The 23,158-nt window shown below is 46.5% G+C and overlaps 1 protein-coding gene across 4 annotated transcripts; it reads right to left on the bottom strand.

Moving 5' to 3' along the window:
• Positions 1-5,244: 5,244 nt before the first annotated feature.
• Positions 5,245-22,878, bottom strand: NEU3 (neuraminidase 3). Of its 4 annotated transcripts, none has more exons than XM_087868166.1 (4): positions 22,795-22,868; positions 22,238-22,335; positions 17,710-17,921; positions 5,245-10,400 (listed from the first exon to the last, which is right to left on the bottom strand). In XM_087868166.1, the coding sequence occupies exons 1-4, from the start codon at positions 22,800-22,802 to the stop codon at positions 9,321-9,323; spliced, it is 1,398 nt and encodes a 465-aa protein (XP_087724292.1). In that variant the 5' UTR covers positions 22,803-22,868; the 3' UTR covers positions 5,245-9,320. The 4 variants fall into 4 exon arrangements, with proteins under 4 accessions (XP_087724292.1, XP_087724293.1, XP_045672207.2 ...); XM_087868167.1 differs by lacking the exon at positions 22,795-22,868 and adding an exon at positions 20,092-20,284 and having other exon boundaries at positions 22,238-22,370; XM_045816251.2 differs by lacking the exon at positions 22,238-22,335 and having other exon boundaries at positions 22,795-22,878.
• Positions 22,879-23,158: the final 280 nt, after the last annotated feature.

The following is a 23,158-nucleotide window of genomic DNA, read 5'->3' as shown; positions in this document are numbered from 1 at the left end:
TAATAGCACCTCCTTGAATCCGGGGTTCACTTTAACTCGGGCTACCAGGGATCATCTTCTGGGTCATTTAGATGCCATCAAGTCTCATAGCAAAGGAGTAAGGTCGGGAAGGGCAAACGTGTCCTACCCTGCCTAATATCCACCTTTGAGTTCCCAGTTTTGGAGGATTGAATGTGGAATGGCCATTCATTCACTCATTCAACGCATTTTAATTGAGTACCTACTATGCCAGGGGGTGGATTAATATGGTGAACAAAAGGACATGGTGCCCTCCTACCCTCCCCTCAAAGCTCATACCTGCCCATAGGACTTGATCTTAACCCCAATTCCACGGTCTATAACCATCTTTCAATTTCAAGACAGAAACCTCAGCTTTCAAGTCGGGCACACAGAGTAGCAAAAAGAGTACCTCGGATTCCTGACGTCTCAATCCAAGAGGGGCCTGGGGCCCTGGGGGGAAGGCGCTAAGGAGAGGTTATCAGGAACGCTTAGGAGGACCTTTGCCTCCAGCACACACTGTGTGGCCACCGAGGGCCGAAAATGACAGTCTAGACCAGACATAGGGTCAGATTATTCACCTTTGACCCTCATCCTAATAGAGTTCAGCAATCTCTCGCTTGGCACCTCTCCAGGCTTAGCGCGTGCTCCGTGCTGACCCTCACTCTTCGCTGGGCAGGTATGAAAAGCCCCTCTTCACAGAGCTGAGTCCTCAGCAGCCCAGCGAACCCAGGGCCTCTTTTTTCCGCTGCTTCCTCAGGAGTCTTGCAAATCTGCCTTACAGATGGAAAATCGCCTTGTGCCCACAGGCCCAGGTCTGTGCCCAAGCTGTGGTGTCACCTTTAAGCTCCACGAGATTTGGCAAGAAAATCAATAGGAATCCCAGGCAATGACCAGGCCACGGGAAAGCTAAATTTCTGACCCAGGCAAGATGCAGCTCACTGGCAGCCTAGAGACGGAAGTTAGACACCTGTTTGGGAAATAAAATGGGCTCCACATGGACATTAGTAATAGCAGGCTGTGTTCCTCCGACTCCTGGGGCTGGCAAGGATGTGAGTAAGAGGCAGGTGGGGCAATGGATGGAGAGGGGAGTGCTGAACCATGGCGCTATTCAAAGAGCAGGCCATGGACCTGCAGCATCGGCATGACTTCGGGGCTGGTTAGACATGCCCATTTTCAAGCCCCACCCAGATCTACCAAATTAGATTCTTGGGGGTGGGGTGGGGGTGGGGGCAGGAATCTATCTTTTTTAACTTCTCCAGGTGATTCATATGCACACATAAGCTGAAAAGTACTGAGACCACACTCTGCCCATTGGATGGGCTAACATGGTTACGATAGGGAAAATCATAATCACAGCAGATCCCATTCTTTGTCTAGTATGTGCCGGGCAATTTTTAAATTTTTATTTAATACACATATTTATACAACCCTCACAACAACCCTACGAGGTACTTTTTTTTTTTTAAGATTTTTAATTTATTTATTCGACAGAGAGAGAGACAGCCAGCGAGAGAGGGAACACAAGCAGGGGGAGTGGGAGAGGAAGAAGCAGGCTCCTAGCGGAGGAGCCTGATGTGGGGCTCGATCCCAGAACGCCAGGATCACGCCCTGAGCTGAAGGCAGATGCTTAACCGCTGTGCCACCCAGGCGCCCCCCTACGAGATACTTTCATTATCCTAGTTCTTACAGATGAAATTATAATTAAGATACTTGCCCAATCATTTAACTTTTCCAAGGCTCAGTTTCCTTGTCTGTAGGCTGGGGACAATAATGCCTTGTTCCCCTGGTTGTTGTGAGGATTAGAGACAATGTAAGGAGGACCATCTCCATTGCATGATGGGCTCAGACCTGGCCCCTGGGTACAGCTCCAGGGACCGGCCCACAGTGGGGAAAGACAGAGGTAGGGTAGCTATCTCCAACCTGTGGCTCAGTCAGAGGCCTGCCCAGTGCCGGCTGGGCCTGACCTTCTCACTCAACGCTAAGTCAGCTTCACCTGCCATCCAAGTTCTATGTTTACCCCTCAAGAGAATCCATGCTCTCACTCTGATTCTATTCCTGGTTGATGACAACACAATCTATGTTTAGGATGACTCTGGGTTGTGGGAGGCAGCTGTTCTGACGTTTGGAACTACTGGAAAATAATCTCCAGCTAGATCTGGGCTTCCAAGGAAAGAAACTAATGCATTTCTCTCTTTTTTTTCTTTAAGATTTTTTAAAAAATTTATTTATTTTTGAGAGAGAGAGAGAATAAGAGCATGGGTGGGGGGAGGGGCAGAGGGAGAAGCAGACTCTCTGCTGAACAGGAAGCCCGATGTGGGACTGGACCCCAGGAACCTGGGATCATGACCTGAGCCAAAGTCAGACGCTTAGCTGACTGAGCCACCCAGGCGCCCCTAATGCATTTCTCTTGAGTGAAATAAAGGGAAGAACTTTGGTCCAAGAGACCACTTTAATACAACTGTGAGACATGTTATTACTGCAGGGGTCATCATCACCAGCCTCTTACTGGCGGCTGGATGCCCCACCATGTTCCAAGGAATTAAGAGGCACTATTTCTGCTTCATGTCAACCTGCAGGGTAAGCGTCACCCACAGTTTTGCCTCTTATTTGCCATATGACAAAAATATAAGTTTGGAATTGGATCCGACTCCATCACTTACAGGCGTGTGACATTGGAACATATCATGTAACCTTGTTGAGCCTCAACTCTTCCATGTCTAAAACAGATTGTTGAATTAAATGAGATAATGCATGTATGACTCAACCCACAGTAGGTACTTTACAAATGCTTTTCCTCTTGCATCCTTCTTTCCTGTATGTGCTACGCCTGGCCTTCTGGTGGGCACTGAAAACACAGATGACTCAGACCAAGTCCCTTCCTACTTGGGGCTGAGATTTCCCTTTTATACACAGGCTGGGTCATTCCTCATAGAAAGGGGGCAAAATCGGAAGGTACAACAATACATCAAAAGCTAATGATGTACTGTATGGTGACTAACATAATAAAAATTTTTTTTAATTTACACTGGAAAAAAAAAAAAGGTTGGGCAAAACCACGAAGGCTGCGGTTGGCTAAGGACAGGACAGAGGCGAGGCAAGACCAGCCTTGAAGTGCCCTCCTCAGTGGGCCCCGCCTTTTTCTCCTTCCCTCCAGTCATCACCTTCATGTTCAGCATTTGACTGTCAAAGGTCGCCAATGCTGATGGATAATGGAGATCAAGGAGTGAATGGTCATTTGTCCTCTGTTTTCGTGACATTGCACCAGTTCCTAACCCTCTTGAGGATTCAGTAGCTCCTCAGACCCACATAACTGCTGGTGAGTGGCTGGGCAAGGATTATCCCCCCGCTAGAGCTGAGTAAATGGGTTCCCAGAGAGGGCCAATGGCTGGCACAAAGTCGCCCATCAGGTCAGTGGCAAGCTCTAGGACAAAGACCCTGGACTCTCAACCCCTCTTAGTCCAGTCCTCCCTCCACTCTATCCCAAGGACTCTCCTGGTAATGTAGCCTTAGGTAACGTTGTTTGCTTTAGTAGACTGCATTGAAAGCTAATGTGGTTCTGCTTCAGGGACTGATTCACGGGTTGTGGTACCAAGTAATCTAATTTCCTGTGAGGGTGGGTATTCCTATTCTTTTGCTGGGAAGCCATATACACCCAACTCAAACTAGCTTAAGAGATAAGTAAAAATCAAAAAAAATGTTGGGGGGGTCATAAGGTCCCATAACAGGGAGAAGCCTGGTAGAGATCATTAGGACTGCTTCTGCCTGCCTCCATTCCTTCCGGATTCTCCTGCATTCAGGTATTCTCCACCCACGGAGAAGACAGCTGTGGTTCCGGGCCCCCAACCTCCCATCTGAAATGGTACGCTTTCCCTTTGGATCTGCTATTACCAAAGAGCTAGGAAGGTGTGGTGCTGGGGGGGGGGGCCTGATCAAGCCACTCAAACTCTGGAGAGGTTTAAAAATTAGAACCCCCCAAAGGTGTAATAACAATAACAAAGTTAAATCGATGACGTCAGCACTTCCTTATAGATATAAGTATTAGGATGATACCTCCCAGTGTGACAACAGCAACAAAACACACAAACAGGAGTCGCCACTTTGGTATAAGGATATCTTTTATTGTCATTGGACTTATTTATATTTTATCTACTATTTATGGGGTTCGAAATGGTCAAAAGGATTGGCTATACTAAATTTGTAACTGGTATTTCTGTTGAAGGCAGTTGAATCAACTGTGTTACTGTTTAAATATTCAAGAGGTTTTCAATGTTTGAATAGGAGTTTAAGAAATTGAACACCAGGGGCGCCTGGGTGGCTCAGTCGGTTGAGCGTCTGCCTTCAACTCAGGTCATGATCGCAGGGTCTTGGGATTGAGCCCTGAGACCCTGTGTCGGGCTCCCTGCTCAGTGGGGAGTCTGCTTCTCCCTCTCCCTCCAGCACTCCCCCTGCTTGTGTTCTTTTGCACGCTCTTTCTCTCTCAAATAAATAAAATCTTAAAAAAAGAAACTGAGCACTGAAATTTACGGAGTAGTGCATATTCCTCTAAGCCCAAAGGTTCCTAGACACTAAGCAATCCAACAAAAGACACAAAAATAAAATAGATCATTGGATTTTTTAAATGTCATACCAATAATTATTATTATAACTAGTTTTAGGAGGAAAATTAGCAGTTCTGTACATTGATTCTTTCATCATTACATGACTCAGTGTTATGAGAAAAGAGATGCCCATTCGAAACTTCTCAACAATTTAAGAAAGCAGAGTACAAAGCCAAGTAAAAATCATGAGTTAAAGCTATCACCGCACGTCACTGACGTAAGTATTTGTGGCCTCACCAGCTACAATTTGGGAACAATTTCAGGGTGTTTTGCAAAAAGAAAGAAGACATGCCGTGACAAGCCCTGGGGCTGGCACCAGACGGGGTGATTCTGTGTACCCCAGCGGCCCCACTTAATCACTTACTAGCTCGTGTGTAATATGCCATCAAACCAGTAGCACCCAAGCTAACCAGTCCTGGTCATCTCTGCCCAGCTTCCCTCAATAGGCAACTAATGGTGTTCCAATGACAATGTGTCGAAGGACGAAGGATTATTATTAATAAAGCTTTCTGCAAGTAAAAGTTCTTATACAAAACAAGAAAAGGCCTCAAATCCATTTTTCGAAAGAAGTTGGGTACAAAGTAGATATAAGTATTAGGATGATACCTCCCAGTGTGACAACAGCAACAAAACACACAAACAGGAGTCGCCAGAATTAAGCTCTTTATTCACCTCCCTTGTTTCCGAGAGTCCTGACAGTTTCTCTAGTACAAAGGGCACTTCCGGCACTTGGTGTCACAGAGCCAAGACATGCTCAGAACACACTGAACCACGGCGTCGCCCCCAGAGTCCTGGAGGAGGGACATGTACAGAAACACCAATCAGCGACAGAGGGGAAATACACTGAAATGAGAACTAAAATCAAGGCTTGGCTTTGGGCTTGGGCTGTGATCCTGAGACACCGAGGCAGCACTCAGCTGAAGCCAGGGAAAAGCTCTTTACCAGGAAGTCCTGTGACCGATCTGGAAGCAGGCCAGCAGAGAGAAGACTCATTTCGGGTGTGTGTTCAGCGGGTTCAGAATGCTATCCGATCCGCAGAGGGAGGCAACATGGTCCTCCCTGTGCGGGGGCTCACCCCGGCCTCCTCACTTACTCCAGAAGGCCAAGGATCTTTGATTCCTTGGTTCATTCAGCAGAACCTTATTGCTGTCTGTTTTGTGCCAGGCCCTGTGGCAGGGGCAGAGGACAGAGAGACGAATCAGGCACAGTCCTTACCATCAGTGAATTCAGAACACAACAGAAAAAGCCTATATTTATAAAGAAGTCATTGTCATTCAAGGTAAAAAGGAGAGAGAGAGGATTCATACAGACTTGGGGCTCAAGGAAGCCACAGCCTAGCAGAGGCCTCGAGGGCACAAGACACACAACAGTAATACACCGCACCCCATGGGGAGGACTCCAGGGAGGCCCCAACTGGGCACTGCAGGAGCACAGAAAGGGTGACATGACACCTACTGAATAATGCAGTGGGGAAAACGCACAGCCTACTGAAGACTGAGCAGCCGGATCCGGCTGGATCATGGAAGTACTGAAACCTCCTGCTCTGGAGAGGAGGCAGGGCAGCCTTAGGCTGACCTCTGGGGGTCCCCTGGGCGACCCAACAGACAGGGTGCAATGTCTCTTATCTATGGCTACAGTTGCATGATATCCCAAGGACAGGAGGGGAGACTGGTGACCAGGAGAAACAGATCCAAATAAAGCACCCAATAACCAGGGCCTGAAGTACACAGTAGGGGCCAAGAAGTGAGGACATCAGGAGTTTGGGAGCCTGAGCAGACGCAGCAGGTTGAAGGGGTGGGAGGTGGGTCTGGATACATACCAGCAGCAGGAGGCCCCTACCTATGCTTCTTGCTCTCCCAGGGAGGCGCCATGTGTGCTGGATGGATTCCTTCCAAGGGTCCAAAGACAGGGTGGGAGCATGTGGGGGCAAAGGGACTCTGTAGTCCTCTCCTCATGCCTCTAGTCTGCTTTCCTCTTTTCTTCACAGCTGCCATCACCTTCCCTATCTTTTTCATTCTACAACCTGAGAGGGCCCGGCATGGGCTCAGTTAGGATACCAGTGTCATGGGATAGGTCCCAGGGCCCTGAAGGCCTTGGGTAATTGGCACAAACAAGTCGGGAGTGCCTACAGCTGTCTCCGTTGGCCACCCGGAACTTGGACAAGTTAAGCCAGCTTCAAGTGACAGGGCTGGGTAGGAACTTATCTGTAGCCTAAACTCTGGCCTATGCGGGCCTCTGTCCTTTCCCACACATTTCAGGAAACAGCTCCAACCTGTTGTCATTTCTTCTTCACAGCAGCCACCACCTATGCTGCCTCTCCAGCCTAGGTCTCTTATCTGGGCCAAGTTATCTCTCTTCTTACAGGTGCCGGGACTCCTGCCCTGCTGTTCTTTTTCTTCATAGCTGCCACTGCAGCTCGGTTTCTCTCCCTAATCCTCATTCTGGATTACCTCTGTCCCCAGCCCTCTTTTCTTGCCAGTACTGAACTAGGCACACAGGTCCTCTGCCTATGAAGAGTTTCACTGCTAATCACGAAGGAGAAGCAAACATAAAGCAAAGGGGAAGGAGAAAGGGAAGGGCAATTCAGAGAAGGAGAAGACATCTTTCAAGTGCTGGTCCTGGACATCTGGGGTCCGCACTGGCGTGTGACTGAGGGCCCTTCCCCGACTCCCTTCTTGGGCGGCCCCAAGGAAGTCTCGCTATTTTCATTCTCTTCATCCTTTAGACCTTGTTGGAGAAGGAAGCCATCCCTGCTATTCCTATCTATTGGGGGTACGGTGCTCAGGAAAGCTTTGCAGAACAAGAAGCTTCTACTAATCAGGACAGGGCTGCCCTTCCCCGATTCCTCCCTGTACTCTGCCACCCCCTCCACTGCCCGCTTGACAGAGATCTTCTCTGACAGTGGGCTTCATACAAAGAAGCAGAGATAAGTATGCTTTATCTCACCCAACAACTGAAGACCCTACACGCCAGCCTAAATGTAAACCCCTTTAGCAGGCAATGAGGAGCCAAAATGCTCTTCAACCAGGGAATGGCAATAGAAAGCACCTCACGTTATGCACAGGCTCTCAAGAATATTTAGATAAATGTATAAATGAGTGAGTGAGTGAGCATAACTGTGTACGGGGCGGATAACTTTCACAAACGGATAAGAGGCTAAAGGAATTTTAAAAAGTCACTTGAAGCCATGGACTTAAGCCATATGCAGAAGCAGGTGAAGTTACTAACCTCTACTTTCCTCCTGGAGGACTCTCCCCCATATGACAGGAGCAACTACAGCCCCCAGCCTCCTGGGCAGTATTCCACAGCTAAGACTCGTTCTCGGGGCTATTACTCAGCACCAAATTTAGTTATCTGATACAAGTTGAAGGTATTTCTTCTCCTAAAAAAGGGAGAAAAACCAAGTCTTTCATGATCAAATGTCTGTTACAATAACAGGCTACAGGGGAAAGAACCTAAAATAAGAGCAACCAATCTGGTATCATGTGAGACACCCAGCACCTGCAAATTTCAGCCCCAAACCTATCAGACAAAGAGGAACCCCTACTTCACAAAGAGTGATTGCAACAGGTACAAAAAAATTGGCCTGATTCAGAGGTCTGAAGTCCAGAGGCCTTCCTAATAAGTAAAGGAGTGGCTAGGACAGAACAATATTTTGAGAAGAACAGACCTGGGGGAAACCCAGCAGACTGGCGAAGCCCTGGGGTAGCTGACTCCGAGCACAATGAAGATGCAACTAAGACAATGACATCAGGAACTACCATAACCCCAACTTAAAGCACAACACCTACAAACCAGCTGCATTGATTTTCTTGAATTTTCTCCCACTTCTAGCCTCGTAAACTGTGAGGGCAGAGACCATGGGAAGTTCTATCCAATGCTTTAAAGTCCTAATCCATGTCCTTTTCTCATCAGGAACGTCCTAGTACTCGAACTTCAGGCACAGCTTTCAGAGGAGTAATGCCATCAGCAACAATAAGTACCATTATCAGGGGCCCCTGGCTTTGAGTTTCTCATTTTCTCCCTAGGAAATAAGGGTTCTGGAGGAGGAAGGGAGGATTGAGCAGAGCTGCAAAGCTGGAGAAGGTAGGTGACCTCGTGATTCTACTGTTCTGTCCAATTCCTCTAGGGCAGACAGCCTGGAGAGTTCTGAGCTTGATTAGAAGGTGAGGGTGTGTTTGTTATTAAAAACAGAACAAACCATCCAGATCTTCCTTTGTGCTAGAACACCTGCTTGTGGTCTCACACCTGGATGGGCGGTGAGTCACTGGAAAAGATGAGTCCTCTGACCTCCACCTGGAGATCACAGTCCTATCAGAGACCCACACAGCCAGGACTTGCCGATCGTGAAGCATGCGGGCACTCTGCCTTTCCTAGGAATGGGAAGCAGAAAAATCATAGAGCCAATCCTCCCATTTTACAGATGGAGAACTGAGGCCCAGAGAGTTCAGGGGACACGTCCAAGGTCCCAAAGCAAGCCAGCGGCACAACCAGGACCACATCATGGCTTCCCACCTCACAGTTCTTCCCACTGCAGTAGTTACGGCACAATTTTCCTTTTGCTCTTTGGAGGAGACGTGGAAAAAAGGTGGAGAGCAGAATATTAAGTTTTTGGATTCTCTGTAGACTTCCATAACCTCTGTTAACCTGGCCTCCATTATCCTGCCTGTGGTTGCCTTCGGTGGTTTCCTTTCTATGGAAAATTGGGTCCTAAGCCAATTTTTAGTTTTCAGTCGGCTTAGAGTCCTTACCAGGGCTGCTGCAGTCCTCCTGAATGTGGCTCAGGATCTCTTGGTCTGTAAACAGGCGGAAGGCAATCTGCTCACACTCTCCCTTGGTCCCACACTCAAACAAACACCCAAACAAGCCCTCCTTTTCCAAAACGGCCAAATCAGAGTAGCCACAGGGCCCACAGTGCAAGATCCATGGGCGGGACCAGCAGGCAGCACCCAAGGGGGTCTGGTTGAGGTAGATGCCTAAGTTGACCCTCCGCTTCTTACTGGTTGGGTGTGAGTACAAGAGCCAAGATTCAGACAGCAGTCCAGCTTCCTGCCCTAGCCTCGGGGAGCTGTCCAGCAGAGGGGTCTGCTGAATGGGAGAAGCATCTCTGCCATGAGGGTCCTGGGACACTTGAAGGATATCCACGGGCTGGAAACTCACCACACTGCCTTGGCAGCCATGCGGGGGCTCACAGAGCTGAGAGCTCAGGGCTGGTCTCTGAAAGTATTCACCATGGTTAATGCTGAAAGCCTCTGCCCGGCACCTGTTTGGTGTCCGGGCGCTGCAATACAGCACAGGGACGCCAGCCCTCCCAATCACCTCTGCCACTTCGCACTCCACCGTTGTCATGGGCTTAATGAGCCTGCCATGGTGCCAGGTGGTCCCTAGGTCGTCACTGTAGATCATCAGGGAATGAGGCTTGGCTTTACACGGTAGCCGGAAGCAAAAGAACCAGTAAGGGATGTAGTAGGCGTACGCAGGGATGACCAGCCTTCCCGACTGCAGCTGGATGCCATGACCTGGGCCCACAGCAAATGTGGCCCAACGCTTCACCTCTGCACCAATAACCTCCTCAGTCAGGTCCCTCACCTCGCTCCATGAACAGCCGGCGTCTCGACTGCAGATGAGGCAGAGGCGGGCCGCATTCCTGCCCGACATGACCTGCTGACGCTCGGTGACGTGGCCTCGCACACAGATGAAGAACAGGTACACACGGCCACTCTTCTGCTCCCATACAGGACAGGGGTTCATGGTCCGATGCCCAGGTAATGTGGCTTCCATCAATGGCCTCACGGGTCCCCACTAGACAAGGGGACGGGAGAGAGAGCAGGGGTGAGAGACTAACAGGAAGACATGAGGCTCATTGAAAGCATGAGTATTTTTAAGTGATAAGAAACAAATGGTATTAAAATCTATGAAATCATGAAGGATTCACTAATATTCACTAATTCCCAAATATTATAGGATGACTTATAAAGCTGGGTTAGATATTGTACGTGCTGTCCTCTCTGTCTAGAACGGTCTTCATCACTCTATCTAGATGCCCGATTGACCCTCCAAACTCAAAAGCCACCTCCTTTGTAAAGCTTTCTATGAAATTTCCTCCATCCCTTCCCCTCCCAAAAGCAAATGGTGCCTTCCTCTTTGTACATACAGAAGAGTTATAGCACTTATTATATAATAATTGTAATTTTTTATGTGACTGGCTCTCTTCCTAGATTATGAGTCTTTTGAGGCTAGAAATCAAATTATTCTAATTTTGGATCTCCAGTGCCTAGCACATGATAGGAGCTAAATAAATACTTTTTAAAAGAAAGAAAAAAGGAAGGAAGGGGGGGGAAACAAAAAGAAAAGAAAACGAAGAAAAGCAAAGCAAGGCGGACAAATAGGAATTTAGGCAAATAAAGGGAAATGTAAAACAAAGATTTTTTTCCTTCCTCTACTATCCCAGGCAGGCAATTCATAACACTGTCATTAAAAACTCAAGCACGGAGTCAGAGATACCTAGTTCAAAGCAGCCTTCATCACTTCTTGTGTGACCTTAGGAAAGTTACTTAAATTTACTTTACCTCAATGTCTTCATCAGTTCAACGGAAAATGTAATAACACGCTCACACAGTAATAATATGCTCGTGCACGAGTTGGTATAGGGCTAAACTGAGATAATGCCTAACCAGATACATCACAAAGAAAGTCCTAATCTCCTTAATATATTTGAAAAACTGTATTAGAAATTGGTAAGAAAATTTCCAGAAACCCAACTGAAATGGGCAAAGAGCAAGATCAGGCAACTCACAGAAAAGAGGAAAAAACAATGAAAATATGTTCAACCTCACATATAAAAGAGAAAAGCAAATTAAAATTAAAATTGACATCGTACTTTTTATCTAACAAACTGGCAACATCGTAAACTTTGACACTATTCTGTTGGCAAAAATGTGAAGAAATAGGCACTCTCTTACATGAACTGCAGTGCAAAATGGTTCAACATTTATGGAGGGGATATCAAAACTCCAGATGCATTTATCATTGCCCAGCATGCCCAACTCTGGGAATTTATCCTAAAATATCTCTGCTCATCAAATTAAGTATATACAAGATTATTCACCGTGGCATTGCCTGGAACAATAAAATACTGTGAACCCAAATATTCATCAATAGGGGACTGGTTAAATGAACATACAAAGCAAGAGATGAAAAAAGAAAAAAGGAAGGCCTCTGTACATCGAGATAGAAACATCTCCATAACATGTTGTTAAGTGAACAAAGTACAGGCCAGTGTATGCAGCATGCTACTTTTTGCATAAGAAAAAGAAGAAAAATCCAATAACAGCAAGCTAGGTAATTTGAACCAACCTTTCCACTGAGACTAGAGATGACAGATAAAACATTTAAAACATCTGGTTAAAAGCACCAGAGAGGAAATAAGACAATGAAGAATCATAGGCCAAGAACTGAGAGAAGTTCACTCAGAGAGATTGGCCTGGTATTTCAAGTCCCTTTTCCTTTGAGGGTATCTCTGCTAATCTCGAAGAGAAAACTGAAAAGCTGAGAAGCTGAACAATTCGTTTGACAGACTTAGGGGACTAGGAGGACAAATATTTGGGACCCTGGTAAACCCCCATGCTTTAAGATAGAACTTTAAAGCACTAAACGCACAGAGTAAGGGTGAAACTGAAGTAAACCAGCTCTCACAACCACGACTCCAGAAAACTGGCTGGTATTATCTACTGGAGTGGAACATGATCTATGATCCAGCAATGCCATTTCTAGATAGAAACCCAACAAAAATGCATGCACACATTACGAAAACACATACAAAAATATTCAGAGCAGCCTGTACACAATAGCTTGGATAAACCTCAAAAATACTGAACAAAAGAAGACAAACATAAAGAATAAAGATGAAAAACAGGCAAAACTAGGGGCAGCTGGCTGGCTCAGTTGGTAGAGCACGTGACTATTGATCTTGGGGTCATGAGTTCAAGCCCCATGTTGGGTGTAGAGTCTACTTAAAAAAAAAAAAAACAAGCAAAACTAAACTCTAGAGCTATACGTCAGGATACCAATTACCTTTGAGAAAGAGGGGGGTTAAGAGAAGTTTCTGAGGTGCTGGTAATATTCTATTTCTTGAGCTAAGTGATGAGTCCACAAGCGTTGGCTTTGTCAATTCACAAGGTGACATTTATGTTTTGTGCATTGGACATTTATGTTATGCTTTATGTTTTCTATATATGTGTTATCACTTCATGTTAAGAAGTTTTAAAGGGGAGTATTAAGAACATATACTTGTATTTCCTTGATTCTGTAAGCAGCAGCACTAGAAGGGTACATAAGAAACAATGGTGACAATCTATAGGAAGGAGGGCACTAAGAATGGGATATATATGTATCTGTAGCATTTTATACCATGTATGCCACATGAATGTATTAACTATGTGAAACAAAACATTTAATTCCTGCATAAATGGGCAAAACATATTATTAAGCAAAGCTCACATCAGAGAATCTCACAGTTATAAGGACCTAGAACTAACTCTCATCCTACAGAAGATTTTCCTCTAAGCCTTCTGGATCAAGGCCATTCAGTCTCTCCTTGAACTGGTCCAGGGACAGGGAACTCAGTATCTCTGGGGCAGCCCATTCTGTACCAGAGTGCCTTGTGCACTGTAAACACTTCAAACATATGTGCCAAATTCAACTCAGTTATTGGCCAGTCTAGTCAATGTGAAGTCAGAAGTGCAACCATTCTTACTAAGAGGAGAAAATGACTTGGGCCAGATATGTCTAAGATAAAGTTAACACAAAGTTGGAAGAAACAGTAACTGAAATATGAAAGCATTAGAATCTAAATGAGCTCAGCCAGCTGGAGCAATGGGACATAAACCAGCTCGAGGCTTGACAGAGATAGAACAAGTCTTGGGCTTAAAGATCTGGATGGAGAAACATGATTAAAGAACAGCAAACAGGGGCGCCTGGGTGGCTCAGTCGGTTAAGCGTCTGCCTTGGGCTCAGGTTGTGATCCCGGGGTCCTGGGATTGAGCCCCGGGTCAGGCTCCCTGCTCAATGGGAAGTCTGCTTCTCCCTCTCCCTCTGCCCCTGCCCCTGCCTCATGCTTCCTCTCTCTCTGTCTCAAATAAAATCTTAAAAAAAAAGATAAAGAACAGTAAACATAATGGCCAACAAGCATAATGAAAAGATACTTAATATCACTAATAATCAGGGAAATGGAAATCAAAACCACAAGATATCACCTCACATCCACTAGGATGACTACTATCAAAAATAAATACTAGAGGGGCGCCTGGGTGGCACAGCAGTTAGGCGTCTGCCTTCAGCTCAGGGCGTGATCCCAGCGTTATGGGATCGAGCCCCACATCAGGCTCCTCCGCTATGAGCCTGCTTCTTTCTCTCCCACTCCCCCTGCTTGTGTTCCCTCTCTCGCTGGCTGTCTCTATCTCTGTCGAATAAATAAATAAAATCTTTAAAAATAAATAAATAAATAAATACTTGTAAGTGTTGGCAAGGGCGTGGAGAAATTGGCACCCTGTATATTCTTGGTGGGAATATATGATGGTCAAGCCACTGTGGCGTTGGGGGGCCTCAAAAAATTAAAAATAGAATTACCACATGATCCAATAATTCCACTTCTAGATATATACCCCAAAAGAATTAAAAGCAAGGTCTTGAGGAGATATTTGCACGTCCATGTTCATAGCAGCATTACTCATAATAGCTAAAAGGTGGGAGAACACAGGTGTCCATCAACGGACAGATGAACCAAATGTGGTATATACACACAACGGAATATTATTCGGCCTTAAAAAAGAAGGAAATCCTGTCACACGCTACCACAGAAATGAACTCTGAGGACATTATGCTAAGGGAAATAAGCCAATCACAAAAAGGCAAATACTGGATAATTCCACTTGTATGTGGTATTTAAAAGTATCTAAAAACTCATAAAAACAGAGAAGAAAGGTGGTGGCTAGGGGCTGGGGGAGGGGGAAATGAGGAGTTGTCCAAAGGGTGTAAGATAGAGGTCCTGCAGGATGAAAAAGTTGTAGAGATGTGGTGTACGACAACGTGCCTCCCGTTAACAGCGCTGTGATGTCGACTCAAAATGCTTAAGATGGAAAATCTTACGTTAGGTATCTTTTACTATAATTTTAAAGATTTTTATAAAAACAGCAAATGTCAAAAGGATTCAGAGGTTTTAGCTGACAGTCTACTTCCTATTAGTCACGCTGCGTGACGCAGCTTCCACAGAAAGCAGAGGCCACTTGACGTTAGACTGAGTTAAAGGGATACAAGAGGGGAGAGCCACCTCGTTGCTGAGCTGGTCAGTCTATCCTCGGCCCTAAATTCAGAGCACCATTCTCTGAAAAAGGACACTGACGTCCCAGATCAAATCCCGAAGACACTAATCGTAGCTTTCAAGGGACCAGAAACCAAATCAAGACTGTGGCCTCATGGGCCACTGAAAGAACTGAAGCAGGTAAGCCCCCAAATCAGAAGACTCAGAGGGATGAATACTGCTTTAGGTATACCAAAGAGCTGGAGAAAGGGACTTTATATTACGTATAGATTAGATGTCCCAGAGGACCAATGGGTGACTCTAGAGAAGTAGAGGTTGTCTCACTCCAAAAACAAAAGTTAACCGTTGCCGCAGGATCAAGTTCCTCGCGTGAGGAGTTGTGTAAGCAGACCCTTTATGGAAGATGACTAATGCTGAGTTCCTGCTATGTAACTATTATTAATTACCTTTTACAGATGATGGAACAGAGAAGAGTCAAACATCCAAGGTCACACGGCCAATAAATGGTAGGTCTTGCCTGACTTCAAAGCCATGGTCTTTTTTTTTTTTTTAAGATTTTATTTATATTTGACAGAGAGAGACAGCCAGCGAGAGAGGGAACACAAGCAGGGGGAGTGGGAGAGGAAGAAGAAGGCTCCTAGCGGAAGAGCCTGATGTGGGGCTCGATCCCAGAATGCCGGGATCACGCCCTGAGCCGAAGGCAGACGCTTAACGACTGCGCCACCCAGACACCCCATCAAAGCCATGGTCTTAACCCCTAAGCTTTTTTTTTTTTTTAAGATGTTATTTATTTATTTGACAGAGAGAGACAGCCAGCGAGAGAGGGAACACAAGCAGGGGGAGTGGGAGAGGAAGAAGCAGGCTCTCAGTGGAGGAGCCTGATGTGGGGCTCGAACCCAGAACGCCGAGACGCTTAACCACTGTGCTACCCAGGAGCCCCTTAACCCCTAAGCTCTTAGTAGCTACCAGGGAATACAGAAGATCTCTGCACTGGGTATGAAGTTAGGCTGATGATTCTTCTAACTTCGAGATTCTACAATCAGGTAAGTCAGAGAATGAAAGTGTGAAAATACAGAGAAGGGAGGAGTTAAATGGACGCGTCTGTGAATGCTTGTGGCGGCTGGGCAGCGAGGTTATGCGCCAGGCCTGGTCTGATAAGAAGTGCTTCACAGCCCAACGGTCTGCCATAGAAAGCAGGGCAACATGACCACAGGCGACGCCTGTCCTGGAGGAAACAAAAAAGCTAGAACTCCAAGCGAGGCTGCGGGGCTGGGCCTCTTTGGAGGCCAGTGATACAAGCAGAGGTTTGGTCCTGGGAAGCCCCGAGGAAGTCTCACGGCAAGATGGGGTGAAAGAGCCGGGACTGGAAATTCCCCGGAGTAAAAACCTTCCCCCACAAGAAAATGTGAGCAAGTCATCCAGAGCAGAGGCAGGGGTTGCTGGCAGGGCCCGCCTTTGGCAGAAAAGCATTTGCACTGTAATAGCAAAAAAAAAAAAAAAAAAAAAAAAGGCATCCCTATAGATGTAGAGTTTTAATGGTGATATTTCTGTGGGTAGAAAACCAGGAAAGGTTAGGGCGATTCGAGTGCCTATTATAGAACCCCCAACAAAGGAAAGAAACAGAGACTGTGGCCTCTGCCACAGAACTAATGGATATGGATATAACCAAGATGTCAGAAGTGGATTTCAGAGTAACAATTATCAAGATGACGTATAGGCTTGAGAAGAATATTAACGAGAATATAGAATCCCTAAGGGCTGAAATGAGAACGAATCTGGGCAGAAATTAAGAATTCTATGAATGAAATGCAGTCTAAACTGGATGCTCTGACGGCCAGGGTAAACCAGGCAGAAGAATGAATTAGTGAGTTAGAGGATGAGATGATAGAAAAGAAGGAAAGAGAGGTAACACGGGGAAAAACACTCCAGTTTCACGAGTGCCTATTACAAAGACATCTATGTTTGTTTGTTTGTTTACAAAAGACTCTCAAACCCATTGTCTCATCCGATCCTCACTTGAGCCAGCTCTGCAGGAGAAAAGACAGATGGGACCTGAAATAACCCTATCCTCACAGTCCCAGAGGCAGCACTCACTCTCCTCCAAAAAGGCGGTGAAGATGTGCCACTTAGAGGTGAGGGTGCCAACCCCAGCTCTGCTGCTTGGGAGGCCCGTGCCCGGGGCAAACCACTTTAATCCCGTTTCCACCTGTACAACAGGGCTACATGCACCTCACATAAAACACGCAGGAAGAGGAGGACTGCTGCTATCCTCACCCCTACCATCTGCTAGTTGTGGTCTTGAGCAAGCTACCTACCTCCTGGAGGACCAGGCTCCCTCACCAGAAAACTGGACTAATAGTGCTTGCTCACTTCCCTGGGTGACTTATAAGAACAAAAAAGAATGTGAATGAAAAGGACACCACGTGTTAGTTGAATCTGAATGAACCACACAGGCGTCTGGAATCAGAGACGGAGTTTAAAGCCTGCTTCTGCTGCTTCATTATAGCTGTGTGACCTTGATCAAGTGGCAACGTCTCTGAGCCTCAGTTTTCTCGTCTGTAAAATGTGACTGACAACCGTTCCTATGTCACAGAGTAGCTATTGAGGCTCCAATGTGCGCCTGGCACACAGTAAGTCCTCAGCAAGTGAGAGCCCTTGCTTTCACTGTTGGTTTTTCCTTCCTTCCACACAGGGCTTTTCCAGCACGGACAGGAAAGGGCACAGACCCTGAAGTGGTCTAAGCAATGTGGAGAGAGACTGAGGCTCGGAGCCACATCCGGGATGAGGAGTCACCTGTACTGAGTGCCCAGTCCTCAACCCTCGCCTCAGGACCAGGTGGAGAGCATCCTCATCCTTGCTCGTGGAGCGCTTCTCTGCAAAGGCCAGGAAGGTGTGGGCGGGGGGGATGTAGAGCAGGGCTGGGATCCGGTAGGTGACCCCTCTCTTGTCTTCCTGCCGGAACAGAGGGCTGTTGAAGGAGCACGATGTCACTTCTTCCATGACCTCTGCAAGGATAGGAGGCAGCTGAATGTGTGTCCATACCCACATGCTGCCCCACGTACAAGCTCCGCTCTATCATCCCATTTCTGGAGATCACACACAGGGAGGCAAAGATTTCCTCGAATGTTTATTTTTCTTATACAGAAGTAACATCATGGTCTCAAAAGCACAAAGCAAGCAATAAGCATGCTCACGGAACGAATCTATCCTCCAGACTCTATGGAAATCCCACACAGCCTGTGTCAAGTATGTCTCTCCAGAGAGGTTCTGCACGTGCTTCTGCCGAGCATCCAGGGGTATCACCAGCCTGGATGGTTTCTAACGTCAAGTTCTTTGGAGTTTTTAGGCCATTCGGGTGCTGTAAATATAAATCCAGATCCATATGAGGAAATGGCTGTGGTTAAGAATTCTCGGGAAACTCCTTCCCTCTACTAGAGTCTGGGATAAGAGGCAATCTTCTTTGTCATCTCTCCGCGTCAACAGTGAGGATTCTTTTTGCCTAGTCCACCCCATCAAAGGGTGTGGACTTTCAAGGGACTTAGCTTCATGCAGGGATCTCAGTTCCAATGAGAGTCTCACCCATGTGGGCCCATAGTTGCATCCCCTGCAACAGCAGGTGTATTAAAGCCCGAACTTCTAGGTAAGTGAGACTAGCAAACACCCAGGGCAGCTGAGGTCAGGTTAAAGGGCTAACTACTCTGGTTTTCAGTTTACTCTTGGTTTCTAGGCCCCTGGGAATTTCTCTTACTTCCCTGCAATTTCAGCTATAAAGGACTTTGTTACATTTTATCCACCATGTTACGGGTTAGCAAGCCTGCCATAAATGCTGGAAATGGAAGTCTCCAGATAATGCTTCTCAAAGAAAATCAGATATTCTACTTTGCAGAGGCCCAAAAAGGGAATTAAGTCAGACAGAACCAGGCTTGGAATTCTTTTTTTTTTTTCCCCTCTCTCATCATCTGTCATCCGAGCCTTCTTTTATAAATCACTTGTAAAAATTGTCAGGCTATAAAAACAAGGCCCAGAAAGTCTTATTCATTTATTTAATAAATATTTCTGGGTGCCCACTCCAAGTCAGGCTATAAGGTAGGTGCTGAGGTGACAGAAAGGAACCAGAAGTCCCTGCCTTCAAGAAACCCGCATCCGAGTGAGGGAAACAGACACACAGGAACAATTACAATATCACGCAGAAAGTCCACATGAGAGGTAAACATGAGAGTGTGGAGGAAAAGAGAACAAGAGCATCTGTCCAGATCAGGGCAGCCAAGTGAGCTCCTGTCTCATATCCTACACTCTGAGCCTTTCAGATACATTTTCCTTTCAGATAAGCAAGAGCTCACTCCCTCAACTCCTTCAGCTTTGTTCAAATGTCATCTAATTGAGGAGGCCTTCCCTGAAAAGTCCCCTGCTCCTCCGTATCCCCTCTCTCTGCTCTCTTCTCCATGCCACTTATCATCCAGATTACACTTGTTTAATACATACTACAGAAGCTCCATAAAGGGCAGGGTAGGTCTCTTCTATTCACCGCTACATCTTTATACCCAGAACCATGCCTCGTAATTGACAGACACTTGATGAGTATCTGCTGAATGACTGAATAAATGGGTGAGCTGGATCCTAAAAGATGGTCAGCGAGTTGAGGGGTAAAAAGGGCAGAGGGAGTGAGTGTGAAAAGCCTATAAAGGACAGAAAACAGAGTGAACTGTGGGGACTATTGGTCACGTGGTATGACTATCATGGAGTGCAAAGGTGGGGACCAAGGGCTCAGCAGGATCCAGGTCCTGGGAGGCTTTGATACCTTATTAAGGTGTTTATCCCACAGAGAGGGGGCCACTCAAGAGTTTTTGGCAGAGGAATGTCATGATCAAGTATGCATTTTAGACCAATCTCCCAGGTAGCCCGTGGGTAATAAACTGAAAGAAAAAGTTGCACTGCTTTTGACTATAGCCGCCTAGTGTCCATCAAGACAAACTTATCCCACGGCATATGAATGATTCATTTGGTCACTTGTTTCTAACTTAATAGAAATAAGAACCATGGCTCATTATCATGAGGGAACTGGGGGGATGGCCTCCAGAGTCCAGAAAAGCCTCTCCTCACTCCAATTCTGGGCGTCCAGGAGCAGAATTGAAAAGCAAGTGTGAATTGTCTGCTTCACACAGTACTACAGCTCACCTCTCTCCGCAGTTCAGGCTCTCCTGCCAGGGAGGATCACGCTTTTTCTCAGTAACCATCTGTCCCAGAGCCAAGCTGGTTTAGTGGTCAAGAACACAGGATTTGGACCACACTAGGAACTACATGACCTTGGGCATGTTATTCAACTTTCCTAAAGCTTCAGGATCTTCGTGTATAAAATTCAGTAGAGTTGCTGAGAGAATTAAGTTCTAAAGTTAAAGCGGCTTTTATAGAGCCCATGACATAGTATGAGCTCAATATATGGAAGTTATTATTTTTAGACTGTCAATCACTACACATTCTACAGCTGACCCTTCAACAACACAGGGATTAGGGGCGCTGACCGCCCCCACTCCAGCAGTCGTAAATTCATGTATAACTCTTGACTCCCCCAAAGCTTAACTATGAATAGGCTACTGTCGGCTGGAAGCCTTACCAACAACATAAAGTCAATTAACACACATTTTGAATGTTATATGTATTATATATTGTATTCTTATCATAATGTTAGAGAAAAGAAAATGTTAAGAAAATCACAAGTCAGAGAAAATTTATGGTACTGTACTATATTTACTGAAAGAAATGCTTATATAAGTTCAAACGTGTGTTGTTCAAGGGTCAACTGTAGTTTTATTCCTTGAAATCTGTGGGTGATGATGATGATAACAGTTAATAACTCTCCTTCCTAAAAGCATTTCAATCCCTCTATGCCTCTGGGAAAGATCATATTTTAAATTCTTATGAGCCCACACTTTAATTACAAGTTACTACCAACACTATTAATCATCAGTCAACACATGATTGCTTATTTAACATGGAAAGAGGAATTCTCTGGGCAATGAGAATGGAGCACAGGATAAGCATGGAGGGGGAGGTGGGAGTAGGAAAAAGGAAAGGGAGAGGCAGCGGGGACAGCACCAAAGCCGAGAAGCACAGCTTGTCAAATGGGACTTCATTGGCATCCCAGCTATACTTCTGTGTGACCTTGAGCTGGTCACTTAATTTCTCTGGGTCTTGGACTCCTTGCTGGTAAAATGTGGATAATACCTACCTAAGATGACCAATATGAAGAACCACTCAAAACTGCCTTATAAACTTTAAAGCGCTATATAAGTAAAAATATTATAAATTTTGAGGTCTTCCCAATTTTACTTATGGCTTTGCTATCACTACAACAACTGGGGTCACTATCGTTACTTTTTATTATTTATTAATCTTATTAATTATGATTATGCTGATCATGTCGATGACAGTGGTTCTGTAGCATAGATGACGACTCCGGCACTGAAATCCAAACTATTTCACACAAACCATAGACTGGGATCTAAGTATAGAGAAGAATCAGAGTTCTGCTTTGGAGTTGTTCATTTTAGCTGAGAACTCAAGTTATTAATTGCTGCTCCATATAATCACCTTTCAATCCAGTCCTCCCTGCTCTCTTACTGGGAGAGAGTATGGTGTAGCCTGGACTTTGAAGTCTGACTGGGCTATGACACTTAGTAGCAAGTCTCTGCACCCCTGTTTCCTAGCTTGTAAAGGGGATAATGCCACTTATTTCTCAGCACTGTAATGAACAATGTAATTCCAAAGACTCCAGTTAATTCAGTGCACTAGGCAGCTTCCAGTGAACCCCAGAAGGAGGGCTCCCTAACTCATTTATTTACTCCTAACAACTAATTTTTAAACAGCACCCATCCTTTGTCAGGCCTTTGGAAATCCAGTACTCCAAACCCCTCACTGTACACATGGGAAAACTCAGGCCTACAGAGGGGAATAGCTTATATAAGGCCACTCACTAGGTCAGTAGCAAACCTGGACCAAGATCCAGGTCCCCTAAGTTCCAGCTGGGGACTCTCTACGACCCCACAGCCCTCTGTAGAAAGAAGGGTTGCCCCAGGCTCAGTTCTCTTTCATCTCTACAAGGGTAACTCTAACGTCTAGGTTTGGCTTCACGGGAAGGAAAACAAAAATAGACCAGCCAAGAATACTCTCCGGCCACGTCTGAGATCCTAGGCGACTGCGTGGCTCTGACTCAATATTCTCCCCCAGACTGGATTTCCTAAGCCCAGCCGTGCCGCCGCAGCTGTCCCCACACTCACAGCGCCCCACTTCTTGGAGATCTCTGCAGTGCCTCAGCCCCGCTCACCTTCGCGGGACCCCGGCTCCTCCATCTCTCTCGGGGCAGAGCTGGGCGCCGGGCAGCCCTCAGGTCTCGGACACCGGAGCGCGGGAGAATGACCCAGGCTGGGGAGACGGAGGCAGGGGAGGGGGGGAGACAGGGAGAGAGAGAGACACTGCGGAGGACTCGGAAGCAAGCCACGAAAACGAAAGAAACAGGGCGACAAAACCACGGGGAGGCGGGGAGACCGACAGACCCCGGTGGCCCAGACTAGCAGGCCGGGAAGCGGGGGCGGGGACTGGCGGAGGCGGGAGCCCGCCGGCCGTTGGACTTGCCGTTGGCCGCTCTGCAGACTCAGCCCCGCCCCGTGGGACGGACGCAGCCCGGACCCCGCCCCGCCCCCTCGCTGCCCCGCCGCGGAGGCCTTTTTGGTCTCTCGCGTCTAGCAGCGCCCCAGAAGCTGCAGGGGACCTGCCCTATCTTCTCCGACCACCACCCGCTCCAGTGCAGCCCTGAGTTTGGTTCAGGCCCTGGGCCTACGGCCGCTCCTACCGGCCGCGCAGCTCCCTGGCTCCGCCCCTCACCTTTCCATCTCCTCCGGCTCCCTCTCTCCCCTCAGTCCCCTAGCCCCAAGCTCTTATCTGCCGGGTTGCCTGTCAGTTGATAGGTATCACCACCTAAAATTTCCCCGGACAGCCTGAGAGCCAAGCAAAGGTTCCGGCCCGCAAGAGAGGACTCCGCAAAAAGGACCGGAGATCCAGAGCATTGGACATCCGCCCTTAAAAAAATAAAAATTATATATATATTAAATTTAAATTATATATATAATTTATATATAGAAATAAATTTTAAATAATAATATATAAATTTAAATTTTAAATTTATTTATATAAATTTTAAATGATTATATATTGAGTGCGAAAACAGTAGTTTTAGAACCCACTGAAT

This window comes from Ursus americanus, chromosome 16 (assembly GCF_024610735.1).
Source record: "Ursus americanus isolate L20-20 chromosome 16, mUrsAme1.1.p, whole genome shotgun sequence".
Classification (NCBI taxonomy): Eukaryota; Metazoa; Chordata; class Mammalia; order Carnivora; family Ursidae; genus Ursus; species Ursus americanus.
Note: the sequence above shows the minus strand (reverse complement) of the source record. Positions and strands in the feature narration are given on the sequence as shown.

Bases quoted from the DNA above. Each gene is read 5' to 3' on its own strand.
- NEU3 (XM_087868166.1), bottom strand. The intron at 17,922-22,237 runs GTGAGCGGGGCT...CTATCCTTGCAG, and splicing joins GGAGCCGGGGTCCCGCGAAG to AGGTCATGGAAGAAGTGACA. The intron at 10,401-17,709 runs GTGACTCCTCAT...CCCCTTGTCTAG, and splicing joins GGACTGGGCACTCAGTACAG to TGGGGACCCGTGAGGCCATT.